This window comes from Sciurus carolinensis, chromosome 4 (genome assembly GCF_902686445.1).
Source record: "Sciurus carolinensis chromosome 4, mSciCar1.2, whole genome shotgun sequence".
In the NCBI taxonomy this organism is placed as follows: Eukaryota; Metazoa; Chordata; class Mammalia; order Rodentia; family Sciuridae; genus Sciurus; species Sciurus carolinensis.
Genome location: NC_062216.1, coordinates 130,384,764 through 130,407,324, shown reverse-complemented (window position 1 = coordinate 130,407,324; position 22,561 = coordinate 130,384,764). Strand labels below are relative to the sequence as shown.

The window sequence follows — 22,561 nt, the reverse complement described above, 5'->3', positions numbered from 1 at the left end:
GACAAAATAATATTTTAGTTTTATCTTTAATGATTAAAAAAGAACAGATTCAAGGCTGGGGATGTGGCTCAGTGATAAAGTGCTTGCCTAGCATGTGCAAGGCCCTGGGTTTAATCACTAGCTCTGCAAAATCAAAAACAAACACACAGATTCAGTTTATTACTAAGTTAAACACTAATAAAAAAGAAAAATATCTAAATATACAAGAAGAGTTGCCATATTTATAAAATAAATTTTAAAGGGGGTGGTTATGGTAAATGAAAGAGAACTGACATTTAGTCTTGGCAGGGAGAATAATTTCAGGAGTTCTATTCTGCCACTCTTTTACTCCCTGTACAATAATTTCCTGACTCATTAGTTCCAAAACCATTACTAGTTTCACATGATTGAGCAATGCTGGAATCATCACAGTCCTCAGAAATTCAATTAACCAAACTGTTTTTTTAAATTTTTTATTTCCCTTGAGGAATATGTTTCTGGTTGACTTTCAGAGACTCTGAAGGGAAACACTGATTAGTCCAACAACTTAATTCAACAAACACATATTAAACACTTATGCATTTTTAAAATATTCAGGACCACTTGGAGTTGTAGCCACAGATACTTCCTAAGGAGATTAAATAATTAAGTTGCATAATTGTTTTCTTCTTCTTTTTTTTTTTTTTGGAAATGCAGGGAATTGAACCCAGAACTCTGTGCATGCTGAGCAAGTAAGTGCTCTACCACTGCTGCATCCTCAGTCCTGTGTTTTCACTTTTAAAGCACATAAAATTCATCTGGGATTTGGTGGTTTCCACAGTTCATCCTCATTGGTACTGGGGACCAATCAGATAAACTGTCGGGAATATAAGATGACTGGGCCCTAGTGTATTTACTGTGCATTAATAGTCAGCAGCTGTTCATACCGCAGGGAGGTGAGAAAGTTTAAAACATCCCATTTCACATTTTTTTCTCCTTAATGAGATCTTTTTCTAATTGAGGTGGAGTTTGCATTTCTGCAGCCAGCATTCTGTATTTACAGCAGCTAGAAACAAGAAAGAGATATGAAGCTTAAGTAACTCAAGAAGGGAGAAAAGCTAAGGATGGAATGACCTGTGTCAAGTCTGTGTTCTCCTGGTGGTCCCATTTGTGCATCTTCTAGAAGTCTCCTTCAGAAGCTACCCTGGGCCACACAGACTTTGCTGTCCTCTATTATGTTACAGTAAATAAGAAATGACACACCTTAATGCTACCTAAGCAGGAGCACATAATATTTTATTATATTGTTACATGGAGCTCTCTCCATGAAAGTGTTTTCAACATAACTGCCCACCCAGCCAAGGGGAATAGTTGAATTAAATGTCCAATTACCAAAGATGTTACAGTAAAATACATGTAGGATTAAAAAAATAAAAAAGGATAGAACCTCAAAAATTTTAAAAATATTTTTTAGTTGTCAATGGACCTTTATTTTATGTGTTTGTTTTTATGTGGTGCTGAGGATGGAGCCCAGGGCCTCACACATGCCAGGCAAGTGCTCTACCACTGAGCCACAATCCCAGCCCAGAACCTCAATTCTTTATCTGTAGTTTTCATACCCAAGAACTATGGATCCAGTTTCTTCACAAGTTTGGTGACAAAATCTGACATGACTTAATCTGAGGCCCTTTACAGCCTTTAGTCATCACTTTCAGTATGGCCATTCATAACTGATCACAAAAGTAGGAGTGTATTTGATAATGGGTTTCTACCCTGTAATTTTTTTTTAGTAGTTTTGAGTGAAATGTTTTATGTAGACCCTATTAGTTTTCTAAATTCTGAAAGATTTTGATTCCAAAACACAACTAAGCTCTAGGTTTTCAAACAAAGATTGTATAGTAATGTCTCTCCACGGTGTTAATGACATGGTGACTCTACCAATTTGAAAGCTGGTCTCAGTAAGTACTTTTGTCCCTTAGTACATCATGAGGATGAACCTCCAGGAAAAGAGGAAAGGCGTGTTAACACAACATGTGGGCTGCATGAAAAACCGACAAAGCAATGACAAGAGATGCAATTGCAAGACAGCATGCGAGTACCAGGAACTATCAACCCAGCAAGACAGCGCAGAATGCTGCTGCTGACTGTTGTCTCCCTAAAAATGAGAAGTCCCATTCTTCTGAAGCTTCCTTTGGACATACTGCTTTCAGATATTCTTAATTCTGGGGTTCTCGATCTGGCTAGACATTAAAATCTACCAGAGGGTTTTCTAAAAATATCCAAATGTGGAGCAGGCCACATAAAATGAGAGCATGGGACTCATTTTAAGACATTTTGATTTACTTGGTTTAGAAAGGGGCCTTGGTAACAAGAGTTTTTTTTTTTTTTTTTAATTCCCTACATGATTCTCATGTGCAGCCAAAGCCTTATGAACTCTAAATCTCCAGGTTATATCCTAGATCAGTTAAGTCAGAATTTGGGGGCATGGAGCTTAGACACAAGTTTTGGTTTTTAAAAATACAGTGGCCAGATGCAATGGCACATACTTATAATCCTCAGAGACTGAGGCAGGAGGACTTCAAATTAGAGGCCTGCCTCAACAACTTAGTGAGACCCTGCCTCAAAATTGGAAAAAAAAAAAAAAAAAAAAAAAAAAAACAAAAACATAAAAAATTGCCCAGGTGCTTCCAATGTATACCCAAATTCAAAATCAAGGGTCATGATCAGCTGAGTTGACTGACTTAAGAATTAAAGGTGTGAACTATTTTGTTTTCCTTCCTAAACCAGTCAGTTCTAAATAATCACTATAGTAGGGTCACCAATGAATAATTCTAAGCTATCACTACTCTCTGCTGGCTTACTCATGGAGTCCTTTCCCAACTTCTTTAAGGGGCAGGCGAGGAATGGTACAGAAAGACATGAGAAACATCTTAAGATATATTTGGTAAAATACTTTGTTCCTTGCTAAAACTTTTAGCACATGGTAGGTCACAGTGAAAAGCATTTGAAAAGCAGAAATCACTTTAAAGCTACAATGTAAAGGAGAGCACAACTGAGAAGATACATAATAGGAAATTGTAGTATTTTTCCAGTCACTTTTAAAATAATAAATTAAAAAATAATTACAATCATTTTCCAGTGACTAATGGTTCCAGATACCAATGTTAACACAGATTCCTATACGTTTTTCAAAGAAAGCTAGAAAAATCATCTTTATGTATAAGTAAAAAGAAATAATAAAAAATAAATAGGTAAATGAAAGGAAGTCTAGCAGAGTAGAGGAAGGAGAATCGGGGAGGAGAGGGAAGACTGAAAACTGAAATCAAACTCCACGCATGTATGATTTTGTCAGGATGGACCCAACTACTGTGTGTAACTATTATGCTCTAATAAAAGAGCAAAAACTAATGCTTTGGGTGAGAGTAAAAGGAAGGGAGGGAGAGGGAAAGTGATAGTGATATTGGCCAAATTATACTGTTAAACTATGTTCATGTAAGAATATTTAACAACAAATCCCATCATTGTGTACAACTACAATGCACCAACAAAAATATGGAAAGACAAAAAAGTATTGAATTCAATACAGTTTTGGTTCAGTTCACAACTTAAATATATAATAAGGTGTACTTTTTTTTAGATAATTTTGTTTTTAATTAAAAAATGTTTTCACACTTTCTAATGGTCATGTGAAAAATACATTTACCTTTTTTCATCATTAACCTGGAGTGAGGAAGAGTAGTGTGGAGTAGACCACATAATTCACCAGAGACCAGTCTACACTTTTCACAATTACTTGTGACTGGCAAGGTAATGAGAGAAGATCAGGATAATACGCTTACTTAGGTTTCCACACAAAACAGCTTAAATCATTTAAAATGAATATAACATTGGGACAACTGGTACAGTGGCACTTTTCTGCTACAACTGGGAACCATTTTAAAATGCCATCACTCTTAATCCTGACACTGGATTAAACAAAGCAAAATAAAACTTATATTGACTATGTAGATCTTTCAGTTCAATGTACAGCAATATATAGAGAAAATGTAGCTCCCCTGATCGAGGAACTACATTCAGCAGAAGAATAGTATGCTTAAGTTCTATGCAATCTTCTCTTTCACTAGGAAGATATCATCTGTTAAAGGAAGTTGATGAAACCAAAATGTGGAATTCTATCACAATGGAATATGAAAAGAGTTCATATTTTCACTTTAACATTACAATTATTATTACTGTTAGGATAAAACTTGGAATTGCAAATATAGTTGACTCACCAGTTTCAACGACAGTGGAAATGAAATAAAGTTCACTCTCTGGGCCAAAACCCCCACGCAGCTGTTGGGAGTAAGAGGGCAATAAGAACAGAAGAAAACAGATTCACTGCATTGTTATCAAGAATAGGTTTCCCTGCTATGTGCTTTGCCTTATTTGTAGGGTTGTTGACCACCATGCCAGTGCTTTCATCCAAACCTGGAGTAGAAAAGAAGGAAATGAGAAAATTCAAATACTAGATTAAAAAAGAACAAATTAGCTTTTTCCTCCAAAGGAGACCACCTTTGAAAAACTCTCAGTGACTTGTAAATAACTAAGGTCATATGGTGAAATACATGGAACCTTTGATTACGAAAGGCCTCTTTGAATAAATAAGTTTCAGCACATCTCAATGATGTTCTCTCAATACCTCTGGAGTTGTTTCAGAAGGAGAAGGGAAAACAAGAAAAGGAAAGGTGGCATGAAACTGGCAGGCTGGGCCTGCCTTCCTAGTAGTTTCCCTTTGAAACCAAACTGTGAGGCACCTAGAAACAGGGGTCAATCTATGGCCTCAGCACTGGACAAATAGAGCCCAGCATGGTGTTGGACGAAGGAGAATGCTACGGTTTGAATGTTTGTGTCCCTCCAAGATACATGTTGGAATCTAAGACCCAAAGTGACAGAATTAAGAGTTGGGACCTTTGGAGAAAGGAACAAGTCATGAGGGATCCACTCAAGAATGGGATTAATGCCCTTATACAAGAGGCTCCTGAGAGCTGCCTGACCCTTTTGCCTGTTTGCCTTCCTCCATGTAAGGATGCAGCAACAAGGCACCATCTTGGAAGCAGAAAGGGAACACAAAGTGTCTGGCTTTTGAACTTCCCAGACTCTAAAACTATGACAAGTAAATTACTTTATTGTCCTCTTTGCATATTACCTAATCTAAGGCATTTTTCATAGCAGTACAGAATAAAACAGAGGCACACAAAGACTTAGGAAATGAATTAACCACCACCACTGCCCACATTTTATTTTTCAACCCATTCAATATAAGAAGTTTCCCCTTCTAGAACCCATTTCAAATAAAACCTAGGCTTCTTTAAAAAAAAAAAAATGCATGTACTATTATGTAGAGAGTCTCTGACTCTTTAGTATAAATTAAAACTAGATTGCTTCTTTTTTTTTTTTTTTTTTTTTTTTTTTTTTTGTGGTGCTGGGGATCGAACCCAGGGCCTTGTGCTTGCAAGGCAAGCACTCTACCAACTGAGCTATCTCCCCAGCCCTTAGATTGCTTCTTCCTTAGCATCTAAATGAAATTAATAAAACTGAGAGAACAAACATTCGGACAAGTGGGAAGGGGAGTGAAAGGATAAGTGGTTTATCTTGGAGTTTGAAGAGTACAGGGAGGACTGAATTCAGGGACCCTTCTCTACCCTCCAGTTTCTTCATGATGTCAATCAAAGGAGAAATCATAGTTGGTGAGAATGTACAGCAAATACACACCTAACCAGATATATCGGTAGAATGAAAGGGCAGGAGAGCCCCAGAAGCAAGACACAGAAAATTTTGAGGAAAATTGACTCTCCCATTTATCTTGAGTGGGACTTAAAACTCAATAGTGAAATGGTGGCATGCATCTGAGCCCAAGCTACTTGGGAGGCTGAGGTAGGAAGATCACATAAGCCCAGGAGTTGAGGCTAGCCTGGGACACATAGTTAAATACCACTTCAAATAAAACAAACTCCAAAACTCAATGGTGGAGACAGCAAGCACAATATCACAGCAAGAAAGCAGGTAATGTGTGTGTAGTCAGATTAGTACAATAATTATCTATCAAATGGACTTAGAGAAAACAAATGGAAGGAGATGCATTAAAATGAGCTGATCCAAAATGTCTTACTTTCCTGGAATTAGATAGCTCAAAATCAAAAGTGTCTGTTCCTTGCATTAATGCATCCGCCCCTCTAATCAGTGCTCTGCAGAACTCATTCTCTTTCAATTAATTTAACAAAAAGAATAAGAAAAACAAAACTGTAGAAGAGATTCTGCCCTGTCATTTTTGGTCCCTCAACAATTCTGTATCTTTGGGTTTGTTTTCCTTTTTACATCTTTAAAACAAAAATCCTCTATTTCTTCCCCAGTCCTTTGAAAAACCAGAAAGGTGCACTACTAAGGTAATGATCTTACCAGTAAATTGCATTGTTGCCCCTAAGTATGAGTCCACAATTGATCCTAGTAATCCGGCTAGACCTCCAAATGCAATAATGGGCCACTGTGGAGCAGAAATGTCTAAATCACTCACAAAAATCAACTGTGTGAGGAAGTATGCAATGCCCACAAAGGTACCACCAAGAAGACTTGAGGCAAGTCCCACCATTGTAACACCTCCATTGGTCCCTAAGAAGAAACATAAGTAAAATCATCTGGTTAATAATCAGCAAACATAAAGGAAAGCAAAAAATTGAAAGTTATGTGATAAATGTTAACTTAAAAGAGTTCTCTTTTTAATTTAGAAAAATTTAATATATGTATTTATGAAGTACCATGTGATATTTTGATACATCTATACATTGTGTAGTGTTCATTTCAGGGTACAACTATTTCCTCAAACATTAATCATCTTATCATGTTTGAAAGAAAAACATTCAAAATCCTTTCTTCTAGCTTTTTAAATATATATAGTATATTATTGTTAACTCTAGTCACCTTACTATGCGATAAAACAGCAGAAGTTCTTGCTCTTATTTAACTATAACAGTCCCCAGTAATTAAACTTCCCCATTCTCTTCCCCTATTTGCCCCAAACTCTAGTAACCACCATTCTAATCTCAACTTCTATAATGTCTACTATTTTGGATTCCAAATATAAGTGAGATCATGTGGTACTTGTCAGAAAGGGTTCTCTTTAATGTAATCTCAAGACTATAGCCTACTTAGAAAATAGTCTTTTTTCTTCAGTAAATCTCAACATTCTAGCAGTGAACCAGATGGTTCAGTGGAGCTAGAATGCTTCTTCTCTGTGCCTTAGTTTCCTTGTTTTTACAATAAAAATAAAACAAGAAATAAAATAAATTAATATGAATATCAGGAGTACTAAGTGTTATTTCATGTAAAGCAGTGAGGATAGTACTTTGCACATAGTAGGTATTCAAAATGTAAGCTGTTATAAGGATGATGATGATGAAGAGGAGGAATAAAAAAGGAAGACGAGAAGGTGGGAAAGAAAGGAAGAGAGAAGATTTTAAAAAGAAGCAGCTGCTAATGGTAATAGGGGACTGAGGTGTACATATATAAGTCCTTTAATATCCACAGGGGACTGGTTATACCAAAACCCTTGGATGATCAAGTCCCTCACATAAAATGGTGTAGTATTTGAATGTAACCTATGCACGTCCTATCTTCCACATACTTCAAATGATCTCTCAATTACTTAAAACAAATACTAACACTACACAAATATGTAAATATTGTTATACTGTAATATTTAGGAATTGTAAGAAAAAAATCTGTAAAGAAAATCAGAACAGACAAAATTGATTTTTCTTTAGATAGTTTTAATCCACTATAGGTGGAAACTAGATTTGAAGGACTATGTTAAAAACTAATTACATAACAGGTTCTTGAGAAAAACTCTATTCCTTATATTTTCCTTTCACACTGATAAGTCTGTGGGTTTATCCCTTTTTTCTTGTACTGTATATCCAGGTCCTGTTAACATTTCCATCAAATATTAGTTAATATCAGTAATTTAATATCCTATAGCAATTTTCCAAATAAGGGTTGGGGATATAGCTCAGCTGGTAGAGTGCTTGCCTTGCATGCACAAGGCCCTAGGTTCAATACCCACTACCACAAAAGAAAAAAGAAAAAAAAAAAAAAAGACCAAATAAAACTCTTAAAAGGCACTTAAATAAGAAATACATTAAGAAGGGTGTTTTTGTTTTTGTTTTGAAACTCAAATCAAGACTCACCCACTGGAACTTTCTCCCAGGTTGTTATTAGCCTTGGCGGGCTCTTACTCAGTACTGTGCCAACTTCTGAAGCCCAGGTGTCTCCAGCAGAGCAGGCCAGTGCAGCCAAGAGAGATAAACACATCCAGGAAGCAGTGTACTGCTTAGAAAAATCAATTGGCATTTCCCCGGGGCCATTTTCTATCATGTATAGTAGGGCCAGCTCAGTGGGCACAGCTCCATTACAGAACACCTGAATCCAGTTCCTTTGCCCTCCTGGAAACAAAGAAGCAGACGAAAAGCATAAGAAATGTTTTCTTCTCAAAAGGAAAAGTATGCAATTATAGGAACTTATATTTTGAAGTTTAGGAAAATAAAAATGACTAAAAATTTTTAAAAAGTTTTAAAAGTAGTATGGTACCTTTACCCTCATTTTATGCTGGTATTAATAAATCTAAAATAATTGATAGGCTCTAGAGCTTCTAAAATGCTGCTGTTTTACTTCCTATTGTGGTAAAATAAATGATAAACTAAATTAGGCTACTAAAATAACTCTCAAAATTGATCTGTTGATAGTCTCAACATGTTCTGATTAAAAGCTTATGTTAGGTTAAAAAAAGTTTTATTACATTTTGAGTAATGTCAAATGTAATTAATTTTACCTTCTTTATATTCTGAATCTAGACGCTTCTTTGTTTCTCCCTTCCATTTCGTGAGTTTTGAAGAAGAAAGGAAAAACATCAGCAAAGAAGTAAAAAAGCTGAAATTTGCAATCGTTAGGATAAATCCAACCACCAGCCCTGAAAGAAACATATATAGACAAAGAATAATACTTAGTTCATACAGTAATGCTGAAAAACAATGGAGTTTTTCAGTTATTTTCATATTAAAACTTGAATGTACATTTCCAATACACATTTGCAATTTACCAACTAAGTTATTAACAAATAATAAACTGAAAGCCATTTTAATGTATTTATAAATTTTGCCATATATTTTAATCTCCTTTCAATGTTATATATTATTTTAGACAATTGTATTAAAATCAAATTGCAAAACAGAATGGGAGTGATTTTATTATTAAACAATACATATTATACATACACACACAGTTTGAATAGAAGGCTAATCTAAAGAATTTCCAAATTACTGTGGCCCTCTTTGAGGTTGTAAAGATTATAGTTTTTCAAGTTTCTAACTTGAAAATTCCTATAGCCTGGAATTTTTTTTCTGCTTTACAGAGGAAAATTCAAAGAAAGTTAACCTTTTTATACTTTTCAAAAAATCTTCATATGTTCTCCTCTAATCCTCATAAACTATGGTGAGAGGTAGTTTTTCTTAGCTAAACTGCCCTATGTAAATCCATAAAATGTCATGTGCAACTAAAAATAAAATATGTTCTGTGAATGTTATTTTATATTTTTACTTTTCTGTCTCTTTAAATTTTTTTTTCCCCCCAGTAGGGCAGATTGAACCCAGGGATGCTCAACCACTGAGTTATATCCCCAGTCGTTTTTATTTATTTTGAAACAGGGTCTCAAACTTGCAACCCTCCTGTCTCAGCCTCCTAAGTCACTGTGATTACAGGTGTAAGCAATCATGCATCACTGTCTCTAGATTTTGTTGAGGCAAACGAAGAAAGAAGGCTTCATTCATTCGTTTTTCAAAGGGTGACCAATTCCAAGAAGTCTATACAATCTGCAGTTCAACAAGGAAAACAAAGAAGGAAACTTATAGTTCATGACACAGTAGGGAGAGAGAGGGGGAAAAAAAAAAGGCAAAAGAAAGATTGTAAACCCAGATTGTAAATCTAGGAAGGCTAAGACAGGAGGATCACAAGTTCAAGGCCAGCCTCAATAGCTTAGTGAGGCCCTGTGTCAAAATAAAAAAGAAAAAAGGACTGGGGATGGAGCTCAGTGTTAAGAGTGCCCTGTGTTCAATTCCTAGTACTTGCTGTGGGTTATATAGGAAAGGTTATAAAGTTTTTCATAGGGAAAATGCAAACATATCCTGAAATGGGTTATCCTTAAGGGCCTTTAGTTACAAAATTTGAAAATGTTCTTGAGAATAAAATTTGGTGGTAGAGGGGGCAAAGTACCTTTGTATTTCTTATAATGGTTAGTTAATTCTATGAAAATGAGTTAAAATATAATGAGTGAAATTAGTCATCTATAAAAATGACAAAAACAGAACAGAACAGTGTGTGAATCTTAAGGGTACACAAAATTCAATCAAGGTGACCCCAGGAAGTCAGATTGGGATGTGACTGTCCTGAGAACATCTTTAACTCAAATGAATATCACTTTCCATTTGAAGAGTGTGCTAATAGCTGGGCCTAGTGGCACATGCCTGTAATCCCAGTAGCTCAGGAGGCTAAAAGCAGGAGGATCAAAAGTTCAAAGCCAGCCTTAACAACTCAGCAAGACCCTGTCTCCCTCTTCCCCCACTACACACAAACATACACACACACACACACAGCTGGGGATGTGGCTCAGTGGTTAAACACTTTTGAGTTCAATCCCTGGTATCAAAAAAAAAAAAAAGAAAAAAATGTATGTTAACAGAAGGATATAGTCTCTTTTAGTGCAGACCATTTATACAAAACACTTTTTTTCTTTTATGACACTGTCACTTTTGAGAATGTAATTGCCTCATACAAGTAAAAAACGTAGCAAATTATTGTACTTACTCTTGGTGCTCAAATTGTCTCAGATTTGTCCAGCAGGAGTCCCTTTAAGCTAGCTACTATGTTCTTTTGACAGGACCCCCATTCTTTTTTTTTTTTTTTTCCTCCTGGCATAAAAAGATATTTTAGGCTCATCCCAAACCTACCTTGCCCCAGCCTTGGAAGCAGTCATTTCTCTGAGAAGTTGGTTAATTTTAGTAGGCAATGAGACCAAGATCTAGGCTCTCAATTTACTCTCACAGTTACTAGAGTATCTCTGCCATTTGTGGAGAGGGTAAATGAATACACATGCACATATAATTATACAAACAACTGCATACATAAGTATATACACTCACACAGACGTATTTTAGAGATGACAAGATCACACCTATTCTAATCTATCCCTACAGGTTCTCTCTTGCCTTTCCCCATTCCTTGCTGTTTTTTTTTTTTTTTTTTTTTTGTCCTTAATAAGGACCTTGGTTCCAAGAAAAATGACGAATTCACTCATTACCTTGATCCTATATTGATTTACGATTGTCTCAGAATTGCTTCACCCAAACTAAAACAAAAATGCCGACTGTAAAAAAGCCTATTTGTTTACAGTTTTCCTTTCTTTTCAAACTAAGACTAAGGAAACATAGGTTACATAAACACTGTACTTCACTCTTTCTTTTTTCCTTTCAGTGTACTTATTCATTTGAAATGTAACTGGGTTTGTTTCAGTCTACTTCCAGTTTTAAATTTTTCCCACTGCCCATCCTTACTAGTTTTGTTTCTTAAATATGTAAACTATTAACATGTGTCCTAAAGTTGAACTCATAGAAAAGGTATTGATGTTACTTCCTCCAGTATCCCATGAGTCCCCTTGTATGTAACCAACTGTATTATTTTCCTTCCTGTGTTTGTTTATATCATATTAGTTTATTATTCTTGTGTTTCTTTTTATAAAGATGGGCTGATACATCCATGCCTTTAAATTTTCCCTTCCTTTTTTATTCAAAGGGTAGCACTCTCTTCCCCCCCCCACCCCGCCCCTTTCTTCTCTCTCTCTCTCTCTGTGTTGGGGTTTGAAACCAGGGCCTCCAGTATGTTGAACGTGTGCTCTACCACTGAGCTATATCCAACCCCTGGCCCCATATTTTGTCTATTTTATTTTTTACTACACACTGTTCTAACCTTGCTGACTCTATGGTTGACAATTTCTGTTCTTTGTAATTCTCAAGATAAATATATTCGGTTTAGCCAACTGAGTACATTAAATAATATTCTATTAAATAATAGATGATAACATAATAGGTATTAAATCATTTTAATATTTAATAAATTTATTCATTTAATAAACAAGTACTAAATAAATAACATTCTGTTAAATAATGTAACAGGGGACAAGGTTCCTATTTCTATTATAACCCGTTTCACCATTGCTTAGCTCAAGGTTCAAGTACTATAATTAGGTAGTTATTCACTGATTCATCCAGAGATGCTTAATTACTAGTATTTTACTTAAGGTTAGTACATTTTAATTGTGAGTTCAAGAAACAGGGTAACTTGGAATAAAGCAATAATAAAGGGTTTCATCTCTGGAACTGAACTGTCTGGAGCTGAGGCTTTGGCTGCTCCACTTGCCTCTGTGTGACTAGGAAAAGGGACCCAACTGCCTCAAGTCTCAACTTCACATTGGTAGAATGAGAATAATATTTCCTAACTCAATGGTTTGCTGTGAAATGTTAGAGATAATTTCTGGAATATGCTTATTATTCTACCTAGGATGTAAGAAGCCTTCAATAAATGTTAACTAATGTCAGTGGTAATAACAGCAACTACAGTTTCAGTGGCTCACCAACAATAATGATAATACTGTCTCATTGTATTCAACCTTTAATTTTCTTCCATTGATTTTTAAAACATTACAAAGTAGTACATGGCTATTGGAAGGGAAAGTCAAAACATAAGAAGTATAAGTGAAAGACAAAGTATCTCCCCTCACTCCTTCATAAACAGTTACTATAAAGAATCTGTTGCTCTGTCTATAAACAAGTCCAAAGTGGAATGGCTCTAAAATGACCTAGGCAGATTGTAACAATGCTACAAAAGGTATCGATATCCTTTTCACTTTGATCATCCTAAAACACTACACAAAGTGATTCATGTTCATGATGATGTCAGGTTCAGATTGAAGAAATAAATTTAAGACACACTTTGAAGGAATGGTTTTCTCCATGTAGCATAAAAATAGCTTTGATTTTTGGCAACTCCCAGCTATGTATGAATTTTTTGACTAGTAGCTGCCATCTTCTGTTCATGTCTAGGTCACCTTCCCTGTTCTACCCCAGGAATCTCTAATTCTCATTAATAAGAGATTCATATATACAACAATAGGGTGCTACAAAGAATTTGAAAACTTAAGGATTATGACTGCTGTCTTTCTGAGCCTAAAATTGGTAATTTCTGTACCCAAAAGATGTCATCTGGGGGAGGAAAACAACACTGTTCACAAGTGTCTGATAGTAGAAATTGAGTAACACCCCAAATTCAAATCAAGGTAATCTAAGTAATCTCTAGGAGGCAAAAAAGAGAAAGGCAGGACTGAAGTTTCACAGTAATTTAATAAACTGAATTCTATTGTTTAATACATAATCTGGCTAGAGTAAAATTGTGAGGATAAAAAGAAGCCTACTTAGCCCCAAATGTGGAATGTGAAGGTCAAAAGAAACAGAGGTCAGCAGACTTGTTGAACCCTGCCAAGTGGCCCTTGACCTGTGGACTTGCATTACTGTTTCTCAGACTTTGCACTCACCAAAGTAATCTTCTAATTATCTGACTTCTCACGTAGCTTGACTATAAGAATGGGGCATGACTGAACAGTGATTTTTATATTCCAGTTTGCCTGGTAGTTCCACATTCTATCAGATTAATAATGTGGCACTCTGGCTTTTATGAGAATGAGCAACACCCATTTAGTTTTCTTGGCTAGATCAATTCTAGGAACCTGACATAGTAAGGTTTCTTCTTTAGAGAGACTGAACACCAGACCTGAATTGCAGTGACTAAAAACAGGTAATGCACCCTTGTGAGACAAAGCAGAGTATCACCACGGGCTTTCCCAGTAGCACCTCACCTTGCTGTGCACTTTCCTTATGCTTATAGCAACTCCTTTTGAGGGGATCAGATAGGATCAAACCTATATCATTTGTTATGTCTTCCCTGATGAGAACTGCAAGTCATATGATAATAAGACAAGCCTTGTCCTGTTCACAGCTATACCCCAGTTTCTAGAACACTAGTACATAGTAGTAAGTGCTAAGCATTTGCTAAAAGAATAAATAAATGAGTTCGACAAGGTGACTCACGTCTATAGTCCTAGCTACTCAGGAGGCTGAGGCAGGAGGATTGCACGTTGGAAGGCCAATGAGACTCTGTCTCAAAATAAAAAATAAAAAGACTAGGGATGTAGCTCAATGGTACAGGGCCCAAGTTCAAACCCCAGTGCTAAAAAGAGAATAAACTGTCACAACTCAGTTGTGAAAAATTAATCTAGATCACTAAGAACACCAGGTTTGAACTGATTTGCTTGAAATTACTCAAGCAATTTTCAATAGCTATTCTTTCCAAATCCTCCATTTTATACCTAAAAGGAGTGGCAAAGATTAATACAACAAAAGGAGCATAATAGTCAAGGTCCTTGAAATTCTATCCTATAAATTTACATCAATTTTGAAGTTAAATTTGCATGTTACTCTAAAGTATATGTTTGTTCCTGAATTCTGACAGAACAGGAATGTTGAGCAATGCATAACTTTATCATTGTCTAAAATATGTAACATTTAGATTTATAGTTTTATATTCAGAATTTAGAAAACATGAGTTTATAATATATAAACACTTATTATATAGTTACTTTAAACATTCTAAATAAATACATACCTCCCAAAGCCCCACTGTGATCTAGACTTTTCTTTTTAAAGCCATTAGAGACGATCAAAACAGGAACAACAACTGAAAACAGCCAACGCCAGGGAGAAATAGGCCGTAAGTTACCTGAAAAATTATAAATATATAACATGAGTCATGTGAAGTCTGCATAGGTTAGTTCTGGGAATCAGCTTTGATGACAGCATTCTGGATCAAATACTGTCCTAAGTAGAGGAACTGATATAAGTCATCAAAGTAGAACATTTATGTTGAGACTTGTGTATTTTCAGAGGGAAAATCTTCCTGGGGAATATTCTGAAGTGTTTGGAATCTTTTACAGATATTTATGATAAAGGGTGTTGCCAACATTTTCCCAAAGGTTGCATCCAGGTCACAGATATTTTGTTTGGCTAGCATAGTATTTTCAAATAATTTGAGGCAATATTTAAAGATGAGGAAATTTCATATAAAAATTCCTATTCTTAATTTTTTGTTTAAAAGAGAAACTGACCTATATGGTAGAATCAACTAAAGGAGAAGACAAGCCACCTCCTTCAGTTGGGCCATAACCTTCCTATTGAAAATTTCCACCACTGGTACTCCTGAACACTAAGGCTGAGTGATTTCTTTATGGCAAAGAAAAACATGAATAATTGCTTGTGTCCATGTTTTTATCAAAAATGGGAAAAGAAAAGAAAGTCAAATGAACCATATAACATAGGAAAAATCTTATTTCTGGATGTGAAAACTATTGACCCAAGTCTAATATGCAAAAATCTGCACAGCTTCCTTCATTTGCATCAGGCACTTGGCCCCAGGGGGACACTTCAGTTTAGAAATTCTGGTTCTTTCTATTTAGTTAGACAAGAAGCTTCTTATCATCTCCCTTCTCTCAAACCCTCTCCCCTATTGTGCATCATTATGAATAAACAGCCCTGAAAGCTTCTGTACAACAAACACCTATCTGATTATTCATGTCTTTTTGCACAAGGACTAAGTTCTGAAATGGCAGTCACAATCACATAACCATAACATGACACTCCTTACTACTTTTTCCTTTGTTATGAATTGACCAGTGCTGTTTTTATAGGAGTATCAAGGAATTTTGTGTATATAGGCATATACACAAAGTATATAAAGTTTTTATATACTTTAAAGCTCTAAGGTAGCTTTATACTTTTAGGATCTGAATCCAAAGTACCTTATATTTGTGCAAAGTGGCTTCAGGCTTTAAAAGGGAGACCTTTTATTTAGTGGTACTGGGGACCAAACCCAGGGCCTCTGTCTACTAGGCAAGCATTCTAAGATCAAGAGATTATACCCCTACCCTCGAGTTTGTTCTTTGAAGTTATCAAACAGCAGTTAAATCCTTCAAATTTCCAAATGTAAAGATTATTCTGCTTTTAATTTTTAGTACAGGATACACAAAACTGATAAATTATGTTACTAATATTCTCACTGAAATTGCTTCACAAAATGTTTTATGATGCTATTTTTCACCAAAATGGGTATAATAAATACAGGAAACATAGACATTTTGAGTTATGTATAAAGAATATTATCATAAAGAGCATTTACTGAAGATTTTAAAATGTTCATGGAACTGTTTATATTATCAGGTTAGTAAACTAAATTCAGGCTATCAAAGGTAAGACACATTAATGTTCGTAACTATTCAGAAGATATGTGTGTGGACAGCAGGGGTGTCCTGCTCTGAGTTACTCCATGCTATATAGAACTGCAGTGCCTAGCCCTGAGTTACTCCATTTTATAAAGCAGCAGTTTGTCATGGGCTATGCCATTTTAAGTACAAGTGCTCAGGCAGAAAGACTTGGTAATTTGTCTGGGCAAATAGGTAACCACAGATATTGTACACACAGGACTGAGTGAAAAGAATAACTCCTGGATGCACAAATCAATCATGAAGTACAAACTGATACATTAGTTGTGCTAATAAAATATGACCACTGGTGAACTTACTGATTTAAATCAGCACATGGTGCACAAAAGTGTATCAAACTCATATCACAGAAACCAGGCACGCCTGTGAATGTATCAGTTTCACTAGTTACCACCCCCTCACATAAAAAGAAGAGAACCTAGTGGCATGGGACACACTGAGTCCCTCATCACACCATCTCAACACATCAAGAGGTTGACAGGTAACCAAACTCCTGACTGCCTCCAGAGCTGCAGCTCAATTTGATCTCCCTGCTTGCCATAGCCCATTTGAAACTGCCTAGAATAAGTTCTGAACTTGACAGCTCTTCATTCTGAATAAATTCTTTGGTAGGTTTATAATTTTATATGACAACCTGCAGCGACTCTTTGTACTTGCATCTGCTCTCTGCTTTGCACTCAATGCCCCCTCCTTAAACCCTTGGTTGCTGTTAATCCTTCCTTAACCTTTCTGGAAATTATATTGCATTGCATAAAGTGAGATGTGTGACTTGAGTGTTAGAGATATTAATAAAGATTGGGATGGAATAAAAGACTTTGTGCTTGTCTCAGTTATGAGACTAAGTAAACCATGACTATTTCTGGTGAATTAATGCTGATGAAAGTTATGTAGCTTGTGAATTTGTTATTCAATAAATTCTGATATTGTGTCTGGTCTATGTTAATGGCATAGCTCACTCACGAGGTGAATTTTGGATTTTACAAAGGTACAGTCTTAAATTCCACTAACTACAGAAAAACAATTTAGAACATTCCTACTTACCATAATAGGTGCTTGCAGTCATTGACATAATCCAGAAAGCCAAGGAAATGCAAATGATCAAGCTCAATATTACTATGTTTGTAATCATCTTCATGTATCTTTTGCATATAGTGTCATCAAGATCTGTCATGGAAAATTAGGATATGAGCACCTGAAGGAGAAAACAGAACGTTTCTCAGAGAAAGTCATTTAAATTGCCAGCAAAACACTCATGTAGAAGCAAATATAGATGCCAACATCTTCCACCAACACAAAAAGAAATATAAACTCAAACACTCTCCAGAAACGTGCTGATGGAGAGCTCCAACTCGTTTGGGCGAGAAAATGCTCACTGTCGGAGAAGAGCGCACCCTCTGGGTCGGGGGTCTCCAAACGCTTGGACTCCAAGACCAGGAAGGCGGAAAGGAAAGCGAGGCAGCCAATCGGCGGTCGGTCTGGCGAGCTCCGCCCACCTCCCGTCGCAGTCCTCCCGCAAGCCTTTGAACCGGGTAGGTCCCCAGCCACAAACAGGCAGAATGGGGCTCCCGAACCTGGGCGAGTCGGGGAGCCGAGCCCTAGGTGGCCTAACGCCGACACGTCCTGACAGCCGCCTACGCTACCCCAGCGTCCAAGTCCAGCCTGCCAGGGCCAAGAGCCCTGGACCCCAGCTCGTGCTTCACCGCGCTTTTTTCCCCCTTTTGCGGCTCGCTCCTGTGCGCATGCGCCGCAGTCCTTCACTAGCCCGCTTCGCCCACGTGAGCATTTAAAGGGGAAGCCTTGGGAAGGTGCTGGAAACCCGGCCTGGCGCGTTTCCTCTGCGGTACTCCTATCCTAGACCGGGTAAAGTGAAACCACCAACAGGGTAGTAGTAGAATAACGAGATGCAAGTGATTTTAGAACCAGTCCATTTCAAGCATAATATTCGAATATTTTATGAAGGCATGCTAAATAATGTTATGAATATTTGGGGGGAGGAGAATATGTTGTGTTGTAGAAACGGAATTGTGTGGCTTAGGAAAGCATTTAAAACACAGTTTAACTGGGGGCGGTTGGCACACGCCTATAATCCCAGCCATTCAGAAGGCTGAGGCAGAATGACTGCATGTGGGAGGCCAACCTTGACAATTTAGCGAAACCCTGTCTCAAAATCCAGAGTAAAAAGATTGTGGATGGAGCTCAATGGTGAAGTGCCCCTGGGTTTAATGTCAGTACGGCATATAAACGAAATTAATGCTGTAATAAAGTAATAAACAGTGATTCGTCCCTATATGGGCCAGACTCTAAAGATAATGCTAAACTTTCTATTAGATTCTCACATAATTATTTTAATACCACCACTTAACATTGTGAAAATGTATGCCCTCACACCCCCCTTATATTTAAAGTATATGCATTCAGTTCAGTCAGTTTATTTAAAAAGCAAAAAGTCTTAGCATTAGCAGTTCATCTTGGCTGATTTTACATTTTATTTGCATTTAACTTTTGTTTGCCTGAGTTAATAGTAACTTACAGATAATTTCTGAATTTTTTTCAGTTAATTGCTGATAGTATAGGAAGAGCGAAGTCCGGTTTGGACAGTACACAATGGTGATTTAACCCAGTAGTTACTTTTTAAAAACTCACATTATTTCCACTAACAGTAATTACTTTTTAAAAAATGCATGCATTTTAAATGTTTTTCCTGTAGTAGCACATCTAATTAGCAAGTCAGCTAAGACCCGAATCTGTTTAATAGGTCTTAGTAGTAGTGGCTTTCTCTTATTGGACTGTATATGTTCCTTCTATAGAAATTCATTATGTGCCCACCTTATTTTTGTCTGCACTCCATAGGTGAATAATCAGATTACCTTACTGAATTACCTGACCAGTATCCTTGTTATCAGACTACAGACTATTTAGTTACTGTTAAATAATAGTAATAAAACCTGATGTTTTTATGACTTGCAGTAACCTTGTTGTTGTTTTTGGTCTCTCCTTAGACAAAATTATGAATTGGTCTTGGTTTTTTTGCCTTCATCACAGTCAGATTGACCTTGTCCATCAGTGGGTGTTCTGAAAAAACCACTACCTGTAATCAACAGGCCATTCCCTTAAAAACACTGAGGTCTATCTGTGTCAAGTCAGTTTCCACTCTTTCTCATAACTGTAAGATCTGGTTAAAATTGCATATTAAATCATAGTGCCAGTGAACTGATCTTTCAAATGGATATTTCTCCTCCATTTTTTCTCCAGGGTTCAAGTATTCATGTTTGTCTCTATAAAACAAGCTATTGACTTAAGACGAAAACAATTTGGGGGAATTGAAGTAGTTAAAATATACTTATTCTATAAGAAAGTCATGATTTTGCAGTCATAGGTTTTATAGACTTGGCCAATCTTAAGAATTTTTTTTTTGCAGGTTCAAAGCTAGCCTCCACAATTGGTGGGACCCTGTCTCAAACAATAAAAAGAACAGGAACTGGGACATAGCTCAGTAGCAAAGTACCACTGGGCTCAGTCCCCAGTACTGCAAAACAAAAACAAACAAGCAAAAAAACCCCCCAAAAAAACAACCAACACACAATCCAAAGGTTAGGGGCAACAGTGAGGATGAGCATAAGCAAATAATGTTTTGAAAATAGTCTTGAGGACAGGGATACTTCTATTTGGTTCATCCTTGTTTGTTCTATATCTTTTAGCCAATGTTAAGTTAGTATTTTGTGAATTATTTTATAATCAGAAAAATATTTTAAGATCACAATCTTTTTGTTGTTAAAATAATGCTTTTATAGTCATATCTACAATTAAATCTTTGTGAGAGCCTCAAATTATCGGAATAGATGCCTAGAAAGAGCATTTTTATAGCTCTTAATGTGTCTAGATTGTATAAGCAGCATTTAACAGTGCAAATAAACTCTAATGTACATTTATATATAACTTGAGCAACAAATGTGAAATTAATTCCTCTTCAATGCTTTACATATCATTGTTTTACAGTTTGCTTCAATTTAGGGAGATGGGATTCTGCAGAAATCTGAGGGGGTCATATTGGAGAAGAACTTAGAAATGTTTGTCTTTTATAGAAATAACAGATAGTAATTTCCTTGGAAAAAATTATTTAATATCAACATACTTCAAATACATTTTTGTGCATACAATATGCAGTTGTTTAACATACAGTACAAAATCCTTAATTTAGAAAGTTTCCAACAGTCCAAATATCAAAAGAATCCTATTTCTTGTATAAAGATGAACCATTTTCCATATCAAACCAAAACTAAAATTGACCCGTATTCTAACACTGAGAAATGAGATAAAACATTGTAGTCTACCAAGAAAAGAACAATGACCCATAGATTATCTGTATATACACACAAAATTTTATCTTATTTTTGTTTTTTGAGACAGATGATTTGTATTATTTAATAACAAGATTTATGTTAAAGGGTTAGAATGTGGAGAGCAGAGAGGCTTTGGAAGCAGAAGACCTGTGATCATCCTAGAACTTTCTAGACCACAGGCATTTCTATTTCTAGTGTAAGTTGGTGCACTAAATGTCTGAATAAATAAGTTAACAGGTTTCTTCTTATGTAAATCAGATAATACCACCTACCACACAGTTTATAAAGAAAAACCACAAGAACAAATGGATGCCAACTATTTTGTAAAGATTGAGTTACATTATTTTAAATAAACTCTGGTACTTGGCTTTGATGTAGTATTTTCTTAATAGTTGTTTTCCTTTTAGCAAAGATACTATTACAAATTTGTTAAGTGTTCATTTTAAAGGGTTAAAATGCTCAGATAACACTGTCATTCAGTTCAGACACCAATGTCCTTTTACCTCCTTTGGTAGCCTGTAGTTTCAACCCTTGGGAGGATCCCTTGAATTCAGGAGGTTTAAGACCAGCCTGGGCAACATAGCAAGACCCCAATGTCAAAAAAAGAAAAAGAAAAAAAGTTTCATTCCAAAAGAAAATAATTTGATTATAAAAAAGATCTAAAATTTATATGTTCTCATCAAGTGTTTTTCAAAGCACTTCATACCTTTTATAGCATTTTCATATTGTATTTTAAATATTTCTTTCAGGAGATTTTGAGCAACTTAAGGGTAGAAGATCACTTATATTCATCCATTTAAAAATTTTTTTTTTTTTTAAATTTAACATAGGACCTTTTACAAGCTAAGCATACTCTACTAACTACAGAGCTATACCTCCAGCTCAATATTCACCTTTATATCATAGCCTTTGGCTGTTTGGTTAATGGCCAGTAGACACAATGAACGAACATAGGAACGAACATAGGATCTGTGTTGTGTGCAGCTGAAGAAAGTTACAATTTTGATTAGTTTTATGGTGTATATTTGAGTGCTAAAAAAACTGAAAACAGGATTTCAACATTCTTTTGTAGGTTTTTCTCAATGAATGAAGTTTGTTTTAAGGTGAACAGATGTACGTTAATAAAACAATATGATGCAGGAAGGATTTCGAGTGTGTTACCAGTATAGGAACATGAAAATTATAAGGTGAAAACATTGAGTGGTAGTTAATTTCAGTGGTGTCAAATAACAGTGAATGATGATTACCTTTGCTAAACGCTTGTTGTAATTTTATTTTATTTTTATGATTTTTTAAAAATGTTCAAGATACTGTAGATAGAAACAGGTTGCATTAATGCTTTGATTTATATTTCGAATGAGAGATGAACTACATGAGATTCTATACTTGGAAAATATAATTTATGTTAAAATGGTAATTTACCTAACTTTGAGTTAAAAGTAAATATGATCAGTGTGTGTTTGTTGATGATTATATACTGATACTTGAGATTATACACCGATACTGGGATTATATAAAGGAATCTAAACCATATTAGGAAAAAACAATGAAGTGATAATTCTAAGGAATTATATCCAACACTTAAACTGACTAAAAAGTTTATACCATCTTCAAAAGGATTTTCATAAGTACTTCTCATAAGTACTGTATGAGAACTAAGACTTTTTTTTTTGGGTACTGAGGATTGAACTCAAGGGCACTTAACCACAGCTATATCACCACCCCTTTTTATTTTTAATTTTGCTAAGGCTGGCCTTGAACTTCTGATTCTCCTGCCCCAGCTTCCTGAATTTCTGGG

At 35.8% G+C, this 22,561-nt stretch overlaps 2 protein-coding genes across 7 annotated transcripts in view; both read right to left on the bottom strand.

Moving 5' to 3' along the window:
- Positions 1-207: 207 nt before the first annotated feature.
- On the bottom strand, positions 208-18,161 carry Tmem19 (transmembrane protein 19). Of its 6 annotated transcripts, none has more exons than XM_047550151.1 (8): positions 17,465-18,161; positions 14,755-14,868; positions 8,822-8,959; positions 8,181-8,435; positions 6,584-6,606; positions 6,397-6,481; positions 4,233-4,428; positions 208-1,024 (listed from the first exon to the last, which is right to left on the bottom strand). In XM_047550151.1, exons 1-7 carry the CDS (start codon positions 17,592-17,594, stop codon positions 4,265-4,267), a joined length of 909 nt encoding a protein of 302 aa, XP_047406107.1. In that variant the 5' UTR covers positions 17,595-18,161; the 3' UTR covers positions 208-1,024; positions 4,233-4,264. The 6 variants fall into 6 exon arrangements, with proteins under 6 accessions (XP_047406107.1, XP_047406105.1, XP_047406104.1 ...); XM_047550149.1 differs by having other exon boundaries at positions 6,397-6,606; positions 17,465-17,615; positions 17,745-18,160; XM_047550148.1 differs by having other exon boundaries at positions 6,397-6,606; positions 17,465-17,615; positions 17,797-18,160.
- Positions 17,503-22,561, bottom strand: part of Thap2 (THAP domain containing 2) — a 17,625-nt gene continuing 12,566 nt past the window's right edge. Inside the window, exon 4 of the mRNA XM_047550152.1 lies at positions 17,503-17,615. The gene's annotated coding sequence lies outside the window, so the exon portion shown is untranslated. The remainder of the gene's footprint in view (positions 17,616-22,561) is intronic.

Bases quoted from the DNA above. Each gene is read 5' to 3' on its own strand.
- Tmem19 (XM_047550149.1), bottom strand. From the start codon at position 17,594: ATGACAGATCTTGATGACACTATATGCAAAAGATACATGAAGATGATT. The intron at 14,869-17,464 runs GTAAGTAGGAAT...ATAATTTTTCAG, and splicing joins GACTGCAAGCACCTATTATG to GTAACTTACGGCCTATTTCT. The intron at 6,607-8,180 runs GTGAGTCTTGAT...GTTTCTTCTTAG, and splicing joins CTGGGAGAAAGTTCCAGTGG to GGACCAATGGAGGTGTTACA.